Raw genomic sequence first — 20,265 nt, forward strand, 5'->3', positions numbered from 1 at the left:
GGGGAAGATACTGCCAGTTGGGACGCAGGCTCTGCCAACTCTGGCATGCCAAAGCTCTGGGCACAGGGCGAGCCTCACCAAAGTGGGCGCCCAGAGCTATTTCTGACAAGGCCCCTTTGTGCCTGCCCAGGGAAGAGCCAAGTGGCCCCGGGTGAGACCGCCCCGCCCAGCTGCCACACCTTCCCCTGCAGAGCAGCCAGCCCCAACACAGAGGCCAGAGGGTTCGTCAGAGCTACATGGTGGAAACTCTAGCAGAGGGTTTTTTAAAGTAGGTTGCACTTCATTCTTGCTGAGCGAGTGCACGTGTGTGTGTGTGTGTGTGTGTGTGTGTGTGTGTGTGTGTGCAGCGCCCCGGGTCTGTGTTTTTATTGCACTTTCCTGCTGGCTTCCAGCTGCACCGCCAGTTCCGGGGAGGGCCCTGGGCCAGCGGCTGTCCGCACCCCCTCCTTCATAAAGTCCTGGCCTCGAGACAGCCCGCACAGCTGCCCAGCCTGTGGAGACGGGACAGCCCTGTCCCACTCACTCTTTCCCCTGCTGCTCCTGCCGGCAGCTCGAACCATGGGAGGCCGCGTCTTTCTTGGTAAGTACTTTGGGGCCCCGCTAGGAGGGGCGAGGAAGCTCCAGCGGGACCCCTTGGCTGCGTCTGAGAAACAGGAGGCGCCGCTGGTGGCTGTGGGACCTGCGATGGAGGAAGCCACTTTGTCAAGCAGGCACTCACGGGCACACGGCGAGAGGGGCTGGTGATGCTTGGGCACCCCCACACCCCGGCAGGAACTCCAGGGTACTCTCGGAGCCTGCTACCCTGCCCGGAGGTATCCTCAAGCCTTCTACTGGAGCCAATTTGGCATCTGCTCCCTAAGAGGGGAAACTGAGGCACGGGGGAAGGAAAGGGGCAAAAAGTGAGTGCTGGGACCCCAGAGCCACTGCTCTTAATATAGCACATAGAAAGACATGAGCGGGCGGGGAAAATAGAGGCCAGGACTTCTCCACTGCAGGATACCCCCAGCTTCTCCCTCTCTTTCTCTCTCTCTCTCTGTCTCTCTCTCTTCTTCTGTCTCTCTTTCAGTCTCTCTATCTCTCTAATCTGTTTTCTCTCCACCTCTGCCTCTTTGTCTCTCTCTCTGGTGAACAGCAAGGAGATCCCTAGGTCCCCATCTCTAAAACTCCTGGTGACCTGAGGAGGGTCCCCCAGGACATGTGTTGGGAAGGGGAACCCCCTGAGCCCTGGGAACCGCGTCTCCACATGCACCCCAACAGGCGGCCACAGCGTTTTCCTGTGGGAGGGGCGCCCGGGGTGAAATATCACCACTGGGTTTCAGGACGGGCCGCCAAGGCTGGCGGCGGTTGTGGCGTGTGCACCTGTGTCCCTGAGGGAGCATGTGAGTCCAGGGTGTCTTAGAGCCTGGGGGATCCAGCGCCATCATTTTTTTTTTTTTTTTTTTTTTTTTCTGAGACGGAGTCTTGCTCTGTCGCCCAGGCTGGAGTGCAGTGGCATGATCTCAGCTTGCTGCAACCTCCGCCTCCTGGGTTCAAGCGATTCTCCTGCCTCAATCTCCCAAGTAGTTGGGTAACAGGAGCCTGCCACCACGCCCAGCTAATGTTTTGTATTTTTAGTAGAGACCGGGTTTTACCATATTGGGCAGGCTGGTCTCGAACTCTCGACCTCAGGTAATCTGCCCACCTGGGCCTCCCAAACTGCTGAGATTACAGGCCTGAGCCACTGTGCCTGACCATGCCTTCATTTTTACCTAAAGAAATGAAGATGGCAGTAAATGCTCAGGCACACCAGACACCCCCCAAGTCAGAAGAGCGGCAGCTGGAGCTGAGACCCCCACCAGGCTCATGGCCCTTCCCTACTCTTCAGTTCCTTAAAGCCCACCCCCAAGCGAAGCTCAGGAGGCTGAGGCAGGAGGATCGCTTGAGGCCAGGAGTTCAAGATCAGCCTAGGCAACAGAGCCAGACTCTGTCTCTAAAATAATTTTTTAAATTGTTTTTAATTTTTTTGGCCAGGCACGCTGGCTCATGCCTGTAATCTCAGCACTTTGAGAGGCCACGGGGGGCAGATCACCTGAGGTTAGAAGTTTGAGACCAGCCTGGCCAACATGGTAAAACCCCATCTCTACTTAAAAAATACAAAAATTAGCTGGGCGTGGTGGCTCATGACTGTAGTCCCAGCTACTCAGGAGGCTGAGGCAGGAGAAGCACTTAAACCCAGGAGGTGGAGGTTGTAGTGAGCCAAGATTGCACCACTGCATTCCAGCCTGGGTGACAAAGGGAGACTCCGTCTCAAAAAAATAATAAATAATAAAAATAAATAAATTATTTTAAAATTTTTGAGCTGGGAGCCGTGGCTCACACCTGTAATCCTAGCACTTCGGGAGGCCAAGGCCAGCAGATCACCTGAGGTCAGGAGTTCGAGACCAGCCTGGCCAATATGGTGAAACCCCATCTCTACTAAAAATACAAAAACTTAGCCAGGCATGGTGATGGGTGCCTGTAGTCCCAGCTATTTGGGAGGTTGAGGCAGGAGAATTGCTTGAACCCAGGAGGTAGAGATTGCAATTAGCCGAGATCACACCATTGTACTTCAGCCTGGGCGACAGAGCAAGACTGCCTCAAAAAGAAAGAAAGAGAGAGAGAGGCAGGGGGGAGAGAGAGAGAGAGAAAGGAAGAAAGGAAGGAAGGAAGGAAGGAAGGAAGGAAGGAAGGAAGGAAGGAAGGAAGGAAGGAAATTTAAAATATGGCAGTGCACACCTGTGGTCCCAGCTACTTAGGAGGTTGAGGCAGGGCGATCGCTGGAGCCTAGGAATTGGAGGCTGCTGTGAGCTATAATCGCATCTCTGCAGCCCAGCCTGGTTGACCGAGCGAGACCCTGTGTCAAACAAAACAAAACAAAACAAAACAAAACAAAACAAAACAAAACCTACCCCCATGAGGACAGGGTGACAGACTCTCTGGCTTTGAGCATCCGAGTGGGACATGACATCTGCTCACTCTGTTTGAACAACGGACAAGATCTGAGCCTGAGAGGGGTCAGCATCCTCCTCCCACAAAATGCATCACCCTTACGCCTCCTTTCCCACCCTGGGATTCCCTCTGACCCCCTTTCCTTTCTCTGTTGCAGCATTCTGTATCTGGCTGACTCTGCTGGGAGCTGAAACCCAGGACTCCAGGGGTGAGTCTGCTGGGAAGCAGAAAGCAGAGTCCACAGCCAGAGCCAGGGGAGGGCCCTGGAGCCCCGCCCAGCCCCCTTCAGCCCAGGGAAAGAGAGGCCTTGAGCACGGGAAACTTAGTGCCCTGTCCCATCCCCCCAGGGCCCCCTTTTTGTGGATCCCCTTGCCCCTCACCTTCTGACCATGCTCCCTGCTCTTGCAGGCTGTGCCCCGTGGTGCCCTCAGAACTCCTCGTGTGTCAATGCCACCGCCTGTCGCTGCAATCCAGGGTTCAGCTCTTTTTCTGAGATCATCACCACCCCCACGGAGACCTGTGACGGTACAGAGGCTTGAGGGCAGTGCAGGGGACATCCGCGGTTATGAGGCATTGCCCAGTGCCAGTGGGGGACAGAGGTTGTTGTGAGGGGCCACAGCCTTACCTTCCAGACTACCGTCATGGCCAGAGAAAAGAAAAAGAGGGCAGGCGTGGTGGCTCACGCCTGTAATCCCAGCACTTTGGGAGGCTGAGGTGGGCAGATCGTTTTAGGCCAGGAGGTTGAGACCAGCCTGGGCAACATGGAGAGACCCTGTCTCTACAAAAAATACACAAAATAGCCGGGCATGGTGGCACACACCTGGAGTCCAGCTACTCAGAAGACTGAGGGGAGAGGACTGTTTGGGCCCAAGAGTTTGAGGCTGCAGTGAGCCATGACTGCACCATTGCACTCTAGCCTGGGCAACAGAATGAGATCCTGTCTCGGAAAGGAAAGGAGAGGGAGAGGGAGGGGAAGAGGGAGAGGGAGGGGAAGAGGGAGAGGGGGAGGGGAAGAGGGGGAGGGGGAGGGGAAGGGGTAAGGGGGAAAGGGAGGGGGATGGGGAGGGAGAGTTGGAAGGGGAGGGGAGGCAGAGGGAGAGGAAAGGAGGCAGGAAGGAAGGGAGGGAGGGAGGGAGGGAGGGAGATAGGCCCCGCACGGTGGGTCATGCCTGTAATCCCAGCACTTCAGGAGGCCGAGGTGGGCAGATCACTTGAGGTTGGGAATTCGAGACTAGCCTGGCCAACATGGTGAAACCTCCTCTCTATACTAAAAACACAAAAAATTAGCCGGGGCGGGGGGTGGTGGCGGTCACCTCTAATCCCAGCTACTCGGGAGGCTGAGGCAGAAGAATCACTTAAACCTGGGAGGTGAATGTTGCAGTGAGCCAAGATTGAGCCACTGCACTCTGGCCTGGGTGACCAGAGCAAGACTTTGTCTCATAAAAAAAAAAAAAGAAAAAAGAAAGAAAAATAAGGGAGAAAAAAATCCATGGCCAGAATATACCCCCTTCCCAGTCTTAACGGTAAACTGAGGCACAGACTCCAGATTCCTGAGCACCCAGCTTCTCTCTCTCCAGGAAGCCATGCCTATTCACTTCTTACTTCTCCCCCTTCAGTTTCTTCTTCCTTTTTTTTTTTTTTTTTTTGAGACAGAGTCTCACTCTGTTGCCCAGGCTGGAGTGCAGTGGCCCGATCTCGGCTCACTGCAACCTCCACCTCCTAGGTTCAAGTGATTCTCCTGACTCAGTCTCCTAAATAGCTGTGATTACAGGCATGCAACACCATGCCCGGCTCATTTTGCCATGTTGGCCAGGCTGGTCTCAAACTCCTGACCTCAGGGGATCCACCTGCCTCAGCCTCCCAAAGTGCTGGGATTACAGGCGTGAGCCACTGCACCCGGCCGCCATGGGGTTTAAATTTTTACAAAAAGACTGGGGATGGGGATGTGGAGCTTCCTGTCCATCCCACACCTCAGCACTGTTCACTGTGTCCAAATCTAGGATGCCAGCCGGAGAACTGAGATCAAGTATGGTCTTCAGGAACGGCTTGCTCCAGCTGCAGCACAGCCTGTGCAGTGCAACTTGAGATTCTTTCCAAACGATACTAAGCAGCAGGCCCCATGTTGGGGAGTCAGGACAGGGGTCTCTGCCCTGATGGAACTCACATCTTTGGGAGGTGACTCCCTGTCCTGTTGTGTTCCAGACATCAATGAGTGTGCATCACCATCAAAAGTGTCATGCGGAAAATTCGCAGACTGCAAGAACTCAGAGGGGAGCTACCACTGCATGTGCAGCCCGGGATATGAGCTTGCTTCTGGGGCAAAAACATTCAAGAATGACAGTGAGAACACGTGTCAAGGTAAGAAGCACCCCACGTCCTCTGACTCTCCATCCATGAGGTTTGGGGTCACCAGCGCCATTCTGGCAGCATCCAGAGAGCAGGGCCTTGGTTATAGGGTCAGTGCCTGGGGTCTGAGATGGGACAGGTGTGCATGTACCTACCCCACCACCCCAGAGAGGCAGCGTGAGGTGAGGATTAAGGGCTGACTCTGGGACCAGCTGCCTGGGCCAAATCCTGATAACCAAGTGTATGACAGTGGCCAGGATACTTATTCAGAAACCGCTGTCCACATGTGAGATGTGATAATATTATCATGCTTGCAATTCCAGTGCTTTGGGAGGCTGAGGCGGGAGGATCTCTTGAGGCCAGGAGTTCAAGACCAGCCCATAGCAACATAGCAAGACCCCACCCCTATAAAAGGGGAGGCGAAGGCAGGTAGATTGTTTGAGCCCAGGGGTTTGAGACCAGCATGAGCAAGCGGGTGAAACCCCATCTCTACAAAAAATACCAAAAAAAAAAAAAAATTAATTAGCCAGGCATAGCGGCCTGTGCCTGTAGTCCCAGCTACTGAGGAGGCTGAGGCGGGAGGATTGCTTGAGCCTGGGAGGTCAAAGCTGCAGTGAGCCATTATCAAGCCCCTGCACTCCAGCCTGAGTGACAGAGCAAGATCCTGTCTCAAAAAAAAAAAAATAAAAGAAAAGAAAAGAAAAAATCAAACCAAAGCTTTCTTGGAGGCAGGATTTAAAAAAATTAAAAACATTACATGAAAAAAGAACTGGCCAGGCACAGTGGCTCACACCTGTAATCTCAACACTTTGGGAGGCCAAGGCGGGTGGATCACAAGGTCAGGAGTTTGAGACCAGCCTGACCAACATGATGAAACCCCCGTCTCTACTAAAAATACAAAAATTAGCCAGACGTGGTGGCACGTGCCTGTAATCCCAGCTACCAGCTACTCGGGAGGCTGAGGCAGGAGAATCGCTTGAACTTGGGAGGCGGAGGTTGCAGTGAGCCGAGATCGCGCCATTGCACTCCATCCTGGGCGACAGAGTGAGACTGTGTCTCAAAAAAAAAAAAAAAAAATAGGTCGGGTGCCATGGCTCACGCCTGTAATCCCAACACTTTGGGAGGCCAAGGTGGGAGGATCACTTCACTTGAGGCCGGGAGTTCAAGACCAGCCTGGGTAACATATGAAGACCCCATCTCTACAAAAACAAAAATATAGACAAGGGGAAGAAAGAGTCCTTATCTTTTATTTGTTTTGTTTGTTTGTTTGTTTTTGAGACGCAGTCTCACTCTGTGAGCCACCACACCCAGGCTGAGTCCTTATCTTTTAAAGATAAAAACAAAAGTAGCTTTGACTTTTGTTAAATGCAGACCTTGGACAAGTTACTTTAACCTTGCACCTCAGTTTTCCCATCTGTAAAAGGGGAGTAATGGCATTTACCTACAAGAGTATTTAACAGGCTGGGCACAGTGGCTCACATTTGAAATCCTAGTACTCTGGGAGGCTGAGGCAGGTGGATCATCTGAGGTCAGGAGTTCAAGACCAGCCTGGCCAACATGGCGAAACCCTGTCTCTACTAAAAATACAAAAATTAGCTAGGTGTGATGGTGCATGCCTGTAATCCCAGCTACTCAGGAGGCTAAGGCACGAGAATCACTTGAACCTGAGAGGCAGAGGTTGCAGTGATCCGAGATCACAGCACTGCTCTCCAGCTTAGGTGACAGAGCAAGACTCCATTTCAAAAAAAAAAAAAAAAAGGCCAGGTGCGGTGGCTCACGCCTGTAATCCCAGCTACTCGGGAGGCTGAGTCAGGAGAATGGCGTGAACCCAGGAGGTGGAGGTTGCAGTGAGCCGATATTGCACCACTGCACTCCAGCCTGGGCAACAGAGCGAGACTCCGTCTCAAAAAAAAAAAAAAAGAAGCACTTTAAAAGGTCCTGGCTTGCAGAATGTGCTCTATCAGCAATAGCTATTGGGGATTTTATTGTAATTCTGATCTGATGCGCCCCCAGGATGGGTATCCATAGGGTGCGAGATCAGAGAGCAGCTGCAAGGCTCTAACCCTGCACAGAGGCCACAGCCTTTGCTATGGTCTTGCTTGAGGCCACAGCTCAGGCCAGGAGAAACTGGGACTCCAGGCTTTGCCTATTTTCCAGGGAAGCTGGTTGTGCAGGGGAGGGGCTTCCAGGATTCGCAGGGGCAGATGGGAGCCAGCAGTGGGCAGCTGGGAGCTGAGACTCATTCAAAGAGAGGGAGTTAGTGCAGGGTACCGAGATCAGGAAGAGGAGTGGCGCAGAGGTGGGAAGTGATGAGACTCAGACTACAGAGAGAAGAAAGGGCCTGCAGCCCAGATCCCAGCCCCACCCCTCCTGCCCTGCAGTCAGGCAGAGCGCAGAGGGACAAAGAGGGAGGTAGGGTGGGGGACAAGGCAGAGATGCACGTACCTGGGACGTACACCTGCGTGGAGCCCAGAAGGAGGCTTCTGTCCGCCACACTGCTAGTCCCCAGGGGCCCCTTTCGAGTGGACACCGTGTTACCCCACATGCATGTGACTTGGCCAGAGGACAGTGTCTTCATGTGAACTGGAAAAAGATTCCCCTCTCCCGGTGGACACATTTGACAAAGAGTGGGCTGGTTTTCAGCCCCTGCTCATCTCATTGGCCCAGTATATTTGTGCAGCGAGCAACCTGCACAACTGTACTGGGTGATCATGGTTTCCTCCCAGGGTGCCCCGGCTAGGGGTGCTACCCACCCGCTGCTATGAGCCCCCTGCATGGGATGGTGGTTGTGGTTATGGAGGAGGTGTGTTGCTGTGTTAGAAACAGGCCTGGGCTGAGAGAAGGGGACTCAGTCAGGCAGCTGGGCAGAGACACGGACAGCAGGGCTGAGGGGATAGAGGGACCTCCACGGACATCAAGGCAGGTGATGGAGCCAGTAGGCTGCTGGTTTGGAGCAGGACCTATCACCAGAGGTGAGAAGCTCAGAGGGGCCTGGGCCCCTCCCTTTAACCCTCAGCACTCCAGGCTTCGCTATTGCACCTGAGGACACGTGCACCCAGTGTCACAGCCCATGGGGCCTCTGACATCCAGGCCAGAGACCTCGGGTGGCTCCCTCCACTCCTCACCCCACTGTCTCCAGGCGTCTCAGGGCCATCCTAGGCACCTGATCACCCGTCTTTGTCCCAACCCTGAGACTGGGGACCCTCCACAGGGGGCCACTTCAGAAGCTTGGAACATCCCCCTGCCCATCTGGCATCTTATTTGCATAAAACAAAAGGGGGCTGGCACTCAGGATATTTCATGGGCTCATGACATGGAGGAGTGTGGTGGTGCATTCCAGTACAGTCTCCATCCTCTCCGCCATCGCCGGGGACTGCCAGGATGAGACTTGCTGCCACTGGGGCTCACATGAGCTCAGCCGTACCGGGAACCCCTCTGACACCCAACCCTACCATAATGAACCCCAAAACCCTGTCAGAAACTCAGGAGGAGGGAATCTCAAGGACAGGACAACTGTCTCCAGCCAACAACCTTGCTTGGAGAAGATGCCTCCTGACTGCCTTCCTGGCCGTTTAGCCCTCATCCATTTCCCCATCCAAGGCTCCACCGTGACCCACCCTGATAATTCCTGGGCCTGAACGCACCTCCAGTGACCAAAGCTTGGGAGGATGCTGTGGCCAGGTGTGGGCAGGGTGACATGGACCCCACAAATGGATGCAGAGGGCCAGGCGCCGTGACTCATGCCTGGAATCCCAGCACTTTGGGAGGCCAAGGTGGAAGGATCACTTGAGGTCAGGAATTCGAGAGCAGCCTGACCAACATGGTGCAACCCTGTCTCTACTAAAAATACAAAAATTAGCCGGGCGCAGTGGCATGCACCTGTAATCCCAGCTACTCAGGAGGCTGAGGCAGGGGAATCGCTTGAACCTGGGAGGCAGAGGTTGCAGTGAGCTGAGATCACATCATTGCACTCCAGCCTGAGTGACAGACAGAGATGCTGTCTCCAAAAAAAAAACAAAAAAACAAAAACCGCACTCAGAGGGTTGGATGAAGGAAGCGGCTCTAGCCTGGACTAGAGGCTGGGGGCCGTCGCCCCAGGCCTGATCCTCTCCCATGGTCACTCCTGGTCTGGACCACTCGAGGACAGAGATGGAAGTTTGAACCCCATTCAGCAGGGCCCACAGGTCTCCGTCCCTGGTGGAATGACAAGGGATGAGAGGACAGATACATCTGCCACCCCTCACCCATCAGCACCTGTGCCCTCTCTAGCCACAAGCCCCCGCTCATGGCCAGCTCTGCTCAGATGTGGATTCTCACCATATCCTGCTATTTCCATATCCATAGATCCCTTCCTGGGGATCAGAAAAAAGCATCTTTGTAGACTTGGGGCTGCTTGGCTGGACATCAGCCCCCACTGTCCACCCCAGCCTGGTGCCCCCTGTCCGGGCAGCCCTAGCCTGTCCCGCATCAACCCTCGCTCTCCCCACCCCTGCTATTGCGCTGCATCGCGGGGGCCCTGGCTCAGGGAGGGGTCTTGGCCCATGCCCGTGAAGCTGGGCTCTCAGATCTAGTGTGGATGGGAGAGCGCCATCCTGCTAGGGCCACCAGGATTCTGAGAATTTGGCCAGCGAGCTGCCGTCCTGGGGGAGTCAGGCCCAGGGCCACCGTTGGGAACCAAGACGTGTCCTGCCCAGGCGCACGGCATGTCCCCTGCATTTGGTTCTCAGGAAGGCCCCACCCTGGCCTTTGCCCGGAATCCTCAGGCTGGGACGCAGATGGCTGGGACACCCCAGCTTGGAGCTGCCCAGGAAGGCAGAGGAGAAGGGGAGGACTTGGCTGCTTCCAGCCACATCTGGACAACAGAGGGCCTGAACCACCACCCTCACCATAGGATGCCTCTGTGTGGATTGGAAAAGGGAGGAGACAGTGGTGCCTTCCAGATGCTTCCGTGCCAGGAAACATGGTGGACCCTCAGCCCTGAAAGCTGCTCACAGCTACGGGCATCCTTCACCCTCTCCTTCCTCTTGCAGATGTGGACGAATGTCAGCAGAATCCAAGGCTCTGTAAAAGCTACGGCACCTGCGTCAACACTCTCGGCAGCTACGCCTGCCAGTGCCTGCCTGGCTTCAAGATCAAACCTGAGGACCCGAAGCTCTGCACAGGTAGAGGCCCCAGGAAGACGCTGTGAGGCTGGACAGGAGCTGGGGATGGAGCCGAGGCAGGTCCTGCAAAGCAGCTGAGGAGGAGGGAGAAGAGCCACAGGTTCCCACAAAGTCAAGGACCTGCTAAGCCCCTGCCTAAGGAGTCACCTCCCAGGAAGGTCCCGCCACACAGCAGGGAGGCGGCAGGGCCTTCGGGGCTTGGAGTGCCCTTGTGGGCCCCCAGACCTCACCCCTTCCTCATCTGTCAGGTGCGAGTGGAAGAAGGTGTCACTTCCACTTCTAAGAAGGGGAACCTCCACTATGACCAGGGAGGGAGCAGATGAGAGTTTTTAGTTTTTAGTCATGGAAGTCTAGCTCCCATGACTCAGTTTCCCTTTTGGTTTCACCTCCTATAAACTGGGGACCATGGTCCCTGCTGTGCCCACCTGGTAGGAAGACCATTGTAAGATGCTTTGAAGGTGAAGTTGAAGGTCACCAAGTGGCAGCACGTGCAATAATGGTCTTCAGTCTGGGGTAATGAAAAGATAGGGAAGTGGGTGCAGAGTGGAGGGCAGGCCCGGGCTGGTCAGGGACAGAGTTTGACCCTCTGGCTTTGTCCTCAGATGTGAATGAATGCACCTCCGGACAAAACCCGTGCCACAGCTCCACCCACTGCCTCAACAACGTGGGCAGCTATCAGTGCCGCTGCCGCCCGGGCTGGCAACCGATTCCGGGGTCTCCCAATGGCCCAAACAATACCGTCTGTGAAGGTCGAGAGCTCAGATCCCACATTCCCAGAGACCCACAAACATCTGATCACATGTTCAACGGCGCCCACACAAACCAAGCAGACTGAGCGCTGGAGGTGCCCGGCTGTGCCAGGCGTTTGTTCTGAGTCTAGATGAGAAAAGAGCAGGGGTCCTCCGGAAGGAGCTGGGGTACTCAGCGGGGAGGATCAGGGGAACCTCAGGCAACAGCTGATGACTCACTGCGAGGAGGGCGTTTCACCATATTCATAACCTGCACATCTGCACGGGGCCCACCTGCTGTGCCCAGGCCTCTCCACGCTTCCGTAACCCAGCGTCCACCTCTCCAAGGGGGGCACTAATGCCGGGAAGAACGAGCTGGGGGCACAGACAGGAGACAGGACCCTCTCCAGGCTGGGACAGGGCCTGACCCCCTTCTTCCTGTCCTCAGATGTGGATGAGTGCAGCTCTGGGCAGCATCAGTGTGACAGCTCCACCGTCTGCTTCAACACCTTGGGTTCATACAGCTGCCGCTGCCGCCCAGGCTGGAAGCCCAAACACGGAATCCCGAATAAACAAAAGGACACTGTCTGTGAAGGTATGACCTGACCCTAGAAGCTCCCCACCCCCAACACACACACTGACACACTCCCGCCTAATGAGCCGCTTGTCTTGTTCCCTGCAGAGATGACTTTCCCCACCTGGACCCCGCCCCCTGGAGTCCACAGCCAGGTGAGTGGCCCCCGCAGGGACCAGGAAGAAGGAACTCCATCCACACAGCTCGTTGTGTGCACCCTTTGCCCTGAGCTCCCCATTCACCTGAGAGGCTCCCTAACCCCCTCTTTTGTCCTCTCCCAAGAGCCTCTCCCGCTTCTTTGACAAAGTCCAGGATCTGCGCAGAGACTACGAGCCAGGCTTGGCCAAGAGCTCCATCCAGGTAAGGGCAGGACCCAGGGCAAGGGGGCGGGGGAGGAAGTTGGCTGCATCCCACAGCGGCCTGAGGCAGTTTGGGTCTGGGAGGGGACAGGCCCCAATGCAGTGGGTGCTGGTCTGACTCCCGGCATCTTTCAGGGCTGGTGGAAGCTATTGGACACCCAAGTGCACTTAATATCTTTCCTCTTGCTTTCCCTGGACTTCGGGTTGAGGTCAGCATTGATATTGCAGAGAAGTGTTGGCCTCTGAGGGGCCATACATCAGAGTCAAGAATCACCTAGGGAATCCCATCCAATGTCTTTTTTTTTTTTAGACGGAGTCTCACTCTGTCGCCAGTCCAGAGTTTAGTGGGCCGATCTCAGCTCACTGCCATCTCTGCCTCCCGGATTCAAGCGATTCTCCTCCCTCAGCCCCCTGAGTAGCTGGGATTTCAGGTGCACGCCACCACGCCCGGCTAATTTTTGTGTTTTTAGTAGAGACGGGGTTTCACCATGTTGGCCAGGATGGTCTCGATCTCCTGACCTTGTGACCCACCCACATCGGCCTCCCAAAGTGCTGGAATTACAGGTGTGAGCGCCCAGCCGCCAATGCCATCTTCATCCCCCAGATAGACAGTCTCTAGGATCTGTTCCCTGGGGCTGAGCAGTTGGAGTCTTCGTACAGGCCCTCTGGCCCATGGCTCACTACGTCTGTGTCCACATCCCTCTAGAGCATCTTACAGGCGCTGGATGAGCTGCTGGAGGCCCCTGGGGACCTGGAGACCCTGCCCCGCTTGCAGCAGCACTGTGTGGCCAGTCACCTGCTGGATGGCCTAGAGGATGTCCTCAGAGGCCTGAGCAAGAACCTTTCCGAAGGGCTCTTGAACTTCAGTTATCCTGCAGGCACAGGTACGTCCCTGGGTCTGCCCCAGACTCCAGCTCTGCATGTTTTCTGTCTCCTTCCTTTCCCAGTCCCACCAGAGCCAAGTGACCACACCTGTATATCAGTGTTACTCTCATCGACAAACTAAAATAAAAGATTAAAAAGAAATACATACCAGTCTGGGTAAGATGGCAATACTCAATCTCTACAAAAAAAAAAAAAAATCTTTTAAATTAGACAGATGTGATGGCACACCTGTGGTCCCAGCTAGTTGGGAGGCTGAGGTGAAAGGATCGCTTGAGCCCAGGAGGTTGAGTCTGCAGTGAACTACGATTGCATCACTGTACTCCAGCTTGGTTTACAGGGCAAGACCCCATCTCAAAAAAGAGAAGACGAAGAGGAGGAGGAGGAGGAAGAGGACGAGGAGGAGGAAGAAGATGAAGAGAAGGAGGAGGAGGGAAAGAGGAGGAAGAGGATAAAGAGGAAGAAAGAGAAGAAGAAAAAGGAGGAAGAGGGCAGGAGGGGAGGACAGGAGGAGGAGGACAGGAGGAGAGGAGAGGAGGAGGAGAGAAGGAGGAGAGGAAGAGGAGAGGAGGAGACAGAGAGGAGGAGGAGAGGACAAAGAGAGGAGGAGAGGAGGAGGAAGAGGAGAGGAGGAAGAGGAGCAGAAGAGGAGGAGGACAGGAGGAGGAGATGAGGAGGAGGTGGACAAGATGAGGAGGAGGAGGGGATAAGGAGGAGGAGGAGAGGAGGAGTGGAAGAGGAGGACATGAGGAGGAGGCGGAGAGGAGGAGAAGAGGACAAGGAGAGGAGGAGAGGAAGAGGAGAGGAGGAGGAGAGGAGGAGGGGAGGAGGAGGGAGGAGGGGAGGAGGAGAGGAGGAGGGGAGGAGGAGAGGAGGAGGGGAGGAGGAGAGGAGGAGGGGAGGAGGGGAGGAGGAGGGGAGGAGGGGAGGAGGAGGGGAGGAGGGGAGGAGGAGGGGAGGAGGGGGAGGAGGGGAGGAGGGGAGGAGGGGAGGAGGGAGGAGGGGAGGAGGGGAGGAGGAGGAGAAGACGAGGAGAGGAGGAGAGGAGGAGGGGAGGAGGAGTCGTGCTCTGTCCCCCAGACTGCAGTGCAGGGGCGTGATCACGGCTCACTGCAAGCTCTGCCTCCCAGGTTCACGCCATTCTCCTGCCTCAGCCTCCCGAGTAGCTGGGACTACAGGCGCCCGCCACCACACCTGGCTAATTTTTTTGTATTTTTAGTAGAGATGGGGTTTCACCATGTTAGCCAGGATGGTCTCGATCTCCTGGCCTCATGATCCTCCCACCTCGGCCTCCCAAAGTGCTGGGATTACAGGCGTGAGCCACTGCACCCGGCCAGAGCTATTCTTTTTCTTTCGCCTATTAAATCTCCACTCTTAAACTAACTTCTTATGTGTCCACGTCCTCAATTTCCCTGGTGTGAAACAGTGAAACTTGAGTATTTACACTGCTTCACCAGTGAGATGATACCTCATTGTGGTTTTGATTTGCCCTTCCCTAATAACCAATGATGTTTAACATCTTTTCATGTGTTTGCTCACCATTTGCATGTCATTTTTGGAGAAATGTCTATTCAAATCCTTTGCCTATTTTTAATTGTGCTGTTTGTCTTTTGGTTGCCCAGTTGTAAGCATTCTTTATATATCCTGATAGCAGATCATCTGAGATAAATGATTTGCAAAATATTGTCTCCCATTCTGTAGATTGTCTTCTCATTTTCTTATCTTTTCACTTTAATGAATAGATGTTTTAAGTTTTGAAGACATTTGTCTAATTTTTCTTTTGTTTCATGTGCAATTGGTGTCATATTTAAGAATTCATTGACCGGGGGCAGTGGCTCACGCCTGTAATCCCAGCACTTTGGAAGGCCGAGGTGGGCGGATCACCTGAGGTTAGAAGTTCGAGACCAGCCTGGCCAACAAGGCGAAACCCTGTCCTTACTAAAAATAAAATCTCTAGACCACTTTGGGGGAGTATTGTTATCTTAACAATAGAAAGTCTTCCAATCCATGAACATAGGTTGTCTTTCCATTTAGAGAGGGCCTTTTATTTCTTTGAAACACTTTTGTAGGCCAGAAGCAGTGGCTCATACCCAACATTGTCAGAGGCCACCAAGGTGGGAGAATTGCTTGAGCCCAGGAGTTCAAGCCCAGCCTTGGAAACATACTGAAACACGATCTCCACAAAAAATTTAAAAATGAGCTGGGTGTGGTAGTGAGCACCTGTAGTGCCAGCTAGTTGGGAGGCTGAGGTGGAAGGATTGCTTGAGCCCAGGAGACTGCAGTGAGCTATGATCACGCCACTGCACTCTAGCCTGACCAACAGAGTGAGAATTTGTCTCAAAAAAAAAAAAATACTCAAAAAACTTTCCTATAAGTCTTGAGTCTCCTTGGTAAAATGTATTCCTAATATTTTTGCTGAAAATTTTTGCATCTATGTCCATAAGAAATATTAGTCTATAATTTTATTTTCTTGTGATGTCTTCATCTGGTTTTGTTATCAGAGCAATATTGGCCTCATAAAATTATTTAAATAGTGTTTCCTCCCCTTCCATATTTTTAAACAGGTAAAAGATTCATGTTCATTCTTTCTTAAGCTATTGGTAGAACTCACCAGTGAAGTCATCTGGTCTGGGCTGTTAGTTTTGAGAGGTTTTGATTACTGATTTAATCTGTTATAGGTCTGTTCAGATCTCCTATTTCTTCTTGAGTTGGTTTCAGTTGTTTGTGTGTCACTAGGGATGTGTCCATTTCGTCTAGGTTATCTATTTTGCAGATATACAGTTGCTCACACTATTCTCTTCCGATATTTTGTAACTTCAGACTATATATGTATATAGTATATATATTAAGTCATAGTATATCAACCACTGCAGGCACGATTCCTAACCTAACTCCCCTTATATAATTCCCACAACTCATAGAATTGTCCCTGGAGGTGCAGGAGCAAGTAGACAGGAATGTCACCTTGAGACAGAATCAGGCAGTGATGCAGCTGAACTGGAATCTGGCACAGAAATCTGGTGACCCAGGTAACGGCTGAGATGGGGAGGTGGTCAGTGAAGCTTCATGGTGGGACAAGATGCCCAAGAATGTGAAAAATAAGAGATTTAAAGATTAAAGGGAAGTGTGGGGTGGGTGGGGTGGGGCTGTAATAGGAGAGTCCAGCTGAGGAGGAACGGACCTTGTTGGGGACCCCGAGATATTAACTGTGGCCTCGTCCTGCAGGATGTGATACACATAGAACTAAAGATTGAAGGAAAGTGTGGGAGGGGTGAAGCCAAAGGAAGGTAGCCCATCTGAGTAGAAAGTTCTGTGCAGGGCAGAGGAACTCTGGTGTGGACCCAGAGATTCAACCTACTCCAAGATTCAACCTTGGCCTCGCCCCGCAGGCCCTTCTGTGGTGGGCCTTGTCTCCATTCCAGGGATGGGCAAGTTGCTGGCTGAGGCCCCCCTGGTCCTGGAACCTGAGAAGCAGGTGGTTCTGCATGAGACACACCAAGGCTTGCTGCAGGATGGCTCCCCCATCCTGCTCTCAGATGTGATCTCTGCCTTTCTGAGCAACAACAACACCCAAAACCTCAGCTCCCCAGTTACCTTCACCTTCTCCCACCATGTGAGTGCTGGTGGGGTGGGGTGGTGGGTGAATAGTCTGAGTCCAGGCGTAGCCTTGCTGCTCAGCTCAGCCCTGGAGCTCAGGGGTCTCTGTTACGGGTACATTATCTCCCCAGGAAAGTCAGTCCTTCCCAAGCCGGCTTTGGGTAAGCATCTCTGAGCATCAGACCCACCAGCTCACACCTGTGTTCTTTTTTTATTGAGACAGAGTCCCGCTCTGTCAGCCAGGCTGGAGTGCAGTGGCACGATCTCAGCTCACTGCAATCTCCGCCTGCCAGGTTCAAGCGATTCTCCTGCTTCAGCCTCCCTAGTAGCTGGGACTACAGGTGTGTGCTACCACACCCGGCTAATTTTTGTTTTTTTTTTTTTAAGTAGAGATGGGGTTTCACCATGTTGGCCAGGCTGGTCTCGAACTCCTGACAAGTAATCCACCTGCTTCAGCCTCCCAAATTGCTGGGATTACAGGCGTGAGCTGCCATGCCCAGCCCACACCTGTGTTCTGTTCCTGCAGTCAGTGATCCCGAGACAGAAGGTACTCTGTGTCGTCTGGGAGCGTGGCCAGAATGGATGTGGTCATTGGGCCACCACAGGCTGCAGCACGATGGGCACCAGAGACACCAGCACCATCTGCCGTTGCACCCACCTGAGCAGCTTTGCCATCCTCATGGCCCACTACGATGTGCAGGTGAGACCCTTAGGAGGGGCTGCACTCTGCATTTATTGCTGTGTAACAAATCCCCACAGACGTAGCAGCCTTTTTAAAAAATATAGGCATTATCTCACAGCTATGGCTCAGCAACCTGGCATAGCAAGATGGCTTTTGTGCTCAGGGTCTTACAAGACTGAAATCATCATGTCATCCCACCCCCAGGGCTGCCATTTCATCTGAGACTTGAGGTCCTTCTCCAAGCTCCCTGGTTGCTGGCAGAATTCAGTTTCTTGTGATTGTAGGACTGAGGTCTCACTTTCTTAGCTGTCAGGAAGGCATCACATTCAGTTCCTAGAGGCCACTCACATCCCTTCTCACACGACCCTCTGGCAAACTTCTAGCATTCCTATCTGGAGGACAAGGAAAAAAAATGTCCTGCACGCGGAATCCCTCTTAAGCTTTGTATTAGTTGGGGTTCTCTAGAGGGACAGAACTAATGGAATAGATAGATGATGATAGATAGATAGATAGATGATAGATAGATAGATAGATGATAGATAGATAGATGATAGATAGATAGATGATAGATAGATGATAGATAGATGATAGATAGATAGACAGACAGATAGATAGATAATTTCTGCCTGCTTATATTCTAGCCACGCTGGCAGCTGATTAGTTGGTGCCCACCCAGATTAAGAGTGGATCTGCCTTTCCCAACCCACTGACTCAAATATAGATAGATAGATAGATAGATAGATAGATAGATAGATAGATAGATGATAGATAGATAGATAGATGATAGATAGATAGATAGATAGATGATAGATAGATAGATAGATGATAGATAGATAGATAGATAGATAGATGATAGATAGATAGATAGATAGATAGATAGATAGATAGATAATAGATAGATGATAGATAGATGATAGATAGATAGATAGATAGATAGATGATAGATAGATAGATAGATAGATAGATAGATGATAGATAGATAGATAGATAGATAGATAGATAGATAGATAGATAGATAGATAGATTAGATAGATAGATAGATAGATAGATGATAGATAGATAGATAGATAGATAGATAGATAGATAGATAGATAGATAGAAAATAGATAGATAGAATAGATAGATAGATAGATGATAGATAGATAGATAGATAGATGATAGATAGATAGATAGATAGATAGATAGATAGATAGATAAGATAGATAGATAGATAGATAGATAGATGATAGATAGATAGATAGATAGATAGATGATAGATAGATAGATAGATAGATAGATAGATGATAGATAGATGATAGATAATAGATAAAAGATAGATAGATAGATTAGATAGATAGATAGATAGATAGATAAGATAGATAGATAGATAGATAAGATAGATAGATAGATAGATAGATAGATAGATAGATAGATAATAGATAGATGATAGATAGATGATAGATAGATAGATTAGATAGATAGATAGATAGATAATAGATAGATAGATAAAGATAGATAGATAATAATAGAATAGAAATAATAGATAGATAGATAGATAGATAGATAGATAGATAGAATAGATAGATAGATAAAGATAAGATAGATAGATAGATAGATATAGATAGATAGATAGATGATAGATAGATAGATAAAAAAAGATAGATAGATAGATAGATGATAAAAAAAAAAAAAAAAAAAAATAGATAGATAAAAAAAGATAGATAAGATAGATAATAGATAGATAGATAGATAGATAGATAGATAGATAGATGATAAGATAGATAGATAGATAGATAGATAGATAGATAGATAGATAGATCTCTACATATAGATATATGTATATATAAAGGGGAGTTTATTAACTATTAACTCACGTGATCACAAGGTCCCACGACAGGCCGTCTGCAGGCTGAGAGAGCCAGTCGAGTCCCAAAACTGAAGAACTTGGAGTCCGATGTTCGAGGGCAAGAAGCATCCAGCACGCGAGAAAGATGGAGGCTGGGAGGCTAGGCCAGTCTCTCTTTTCACATTTTTCTGCCTGCTTATATTCTAGCCACGCTGGCAGCTGATTAGATGGTGCCCACCTAGATTAAGAGTGGATCTGCCTTTCCCAGTCCACTGACTCAAATGTTAATGTCCTTTGGCAGCACCCTCACAGACACACCCAGGATCAGTACTTTGTATCCTTCAATCCAATCAAGTTGACACCCAGTATTAACCATCACAAGTTTTGAATCTGATGCTCCAGGAAGAGCCCAGATCTTGTAAAGACTCATCTGATTAGGTCTGGCCCACCCAGGGTAAACTCTGCCTTGACCTTCTGGGCTCAAGGGATCCTCCTGCCTCAGTCTCCTGAGTAGCTGGGACTACAGGCACGCACCATCATGCCCGGCTAATTTTTGTATTTTTACTACATATGGGGTTTCACCAAGTTGGCCAGGCTGGTCTGGAACTCCTTACCTCAAGTGATCCACCCGCCTTGGCCACCCAAAGTGCTGGGATTACAGGCGTGAGCCACCACGCCTCACCCACCTGAATTTCTTATCTCATCACATAGAGTAGATCCAAGGGACATCATTATCATATCTTGAGGGAGAAAGGGCCAAACCACCCTTTTGTTTTCCATCACAAGAACATCTTATCAATATCCTCCCAGGCAGTAAGCCACACCGCCCAGCCCCTCCTGCCCAGACCTGTAATTACCCCAGCCTATAAGCGGCAGTGGGTTCTGGCACGAAGCTAGCTCCCCCCTCCACAGGTCTTGTGCCGGACATAAACCTGCATTGCTGTAGAGCTGCCAACTCTCTCTCTGTCTTTCTTTAACCCTCACCTTCCCTTGAAAACCTAACGGGCCCACACCTGGAATCTCTGTGCTTTGGGAGGCTGAAACGGGAGGATCACTTGAGCCCAGGAATTTGAGACCAGCCTGTGCAACACAGAAAGACCCTGTCTCTACAAAAATAAAAAAAAAATTAGGACGGGTGTGGTG

General features: G+C 51.5%; 1 protein-coding gene across 2 annotated transcripts in view; it reads left to right on the forward strand.

Moving 5' to 3' along the window:
• Positions 1-367: 367 nt before the first annotated feature.
• The window catches only part of ADGRE2 (adhesion G protein-coupled receptor E2), a 35,596-nt gene continuing 15,698 nt past the window's right edge, over positions 368-20,265 (forward strand). Inside the window, exons 1-14 of one of the 2 annotated variants that reach the window (XM_030820589.1) lie at positions 368-580; positions 1,460-1,468; positions 3,125-3,175; positions 3,376-3,492; positions 5,170-5,325; positions 10,344-10,475; positions 11,078-11,224; positions 11,652-11,798; positions 11,886-11,932; positions 12,060-12,137; positions 12,843-13,020; positions 15,940-16,047; positions 16,408-16,631; positions 17,142-17,315. In XM_030820589.1, coding sequence (XP_030676449.1) covers positions 559-580; positions 1,460-1,468; positions 3,125-3,175; positions 3,376-3,492; positions 5,170-5,325; positions 10,344-10,475; positions 11,078-11,224; positions 11,652-11,798; positions 11,886-11,932; positions 12,060-12,137; positions 12,843-13,020; positions 15,940-16,047; positions 16,408-16,631; positions 17,142-17,315 — 1,590 coding nt within the window. In that variant the 5' untranslated portion in view covers positions 368-558. The remainder of the gene's footprint in view (positions 581-1,459; positions 1,469-3,124; positions 3,176-3,375; positions 3,493-5,169; positions 5,326-10,343; positions 10,476-11,077; positions 11,225-11,651; positions 11,799-11,885; positions 11,933-12,059; positions 12,138-12,842; positions 13,021-15,939; positions 16,048-16,407; positions 16,632-17,141; positions 17,316-20,265) is intronic. The other variant, XM_030820590.1, reaches the window with a different exon arrangement.

The sequence above is a fragment of the Nomascus leucogenys genome, chromosome 10 (genome assembly GCF_006542625.1).
Source record: "Nomascus leucogenys isolate Asia chromosome 10, Asia_NLE_v1, whole genome shotgun sequence".
NCBI classification, from domain to species: Eukaryota; Metazoa; Chordata; class Mammalia; order Primates; family Hylobatidae; genus Nomascus; species Nomascus leucogenys.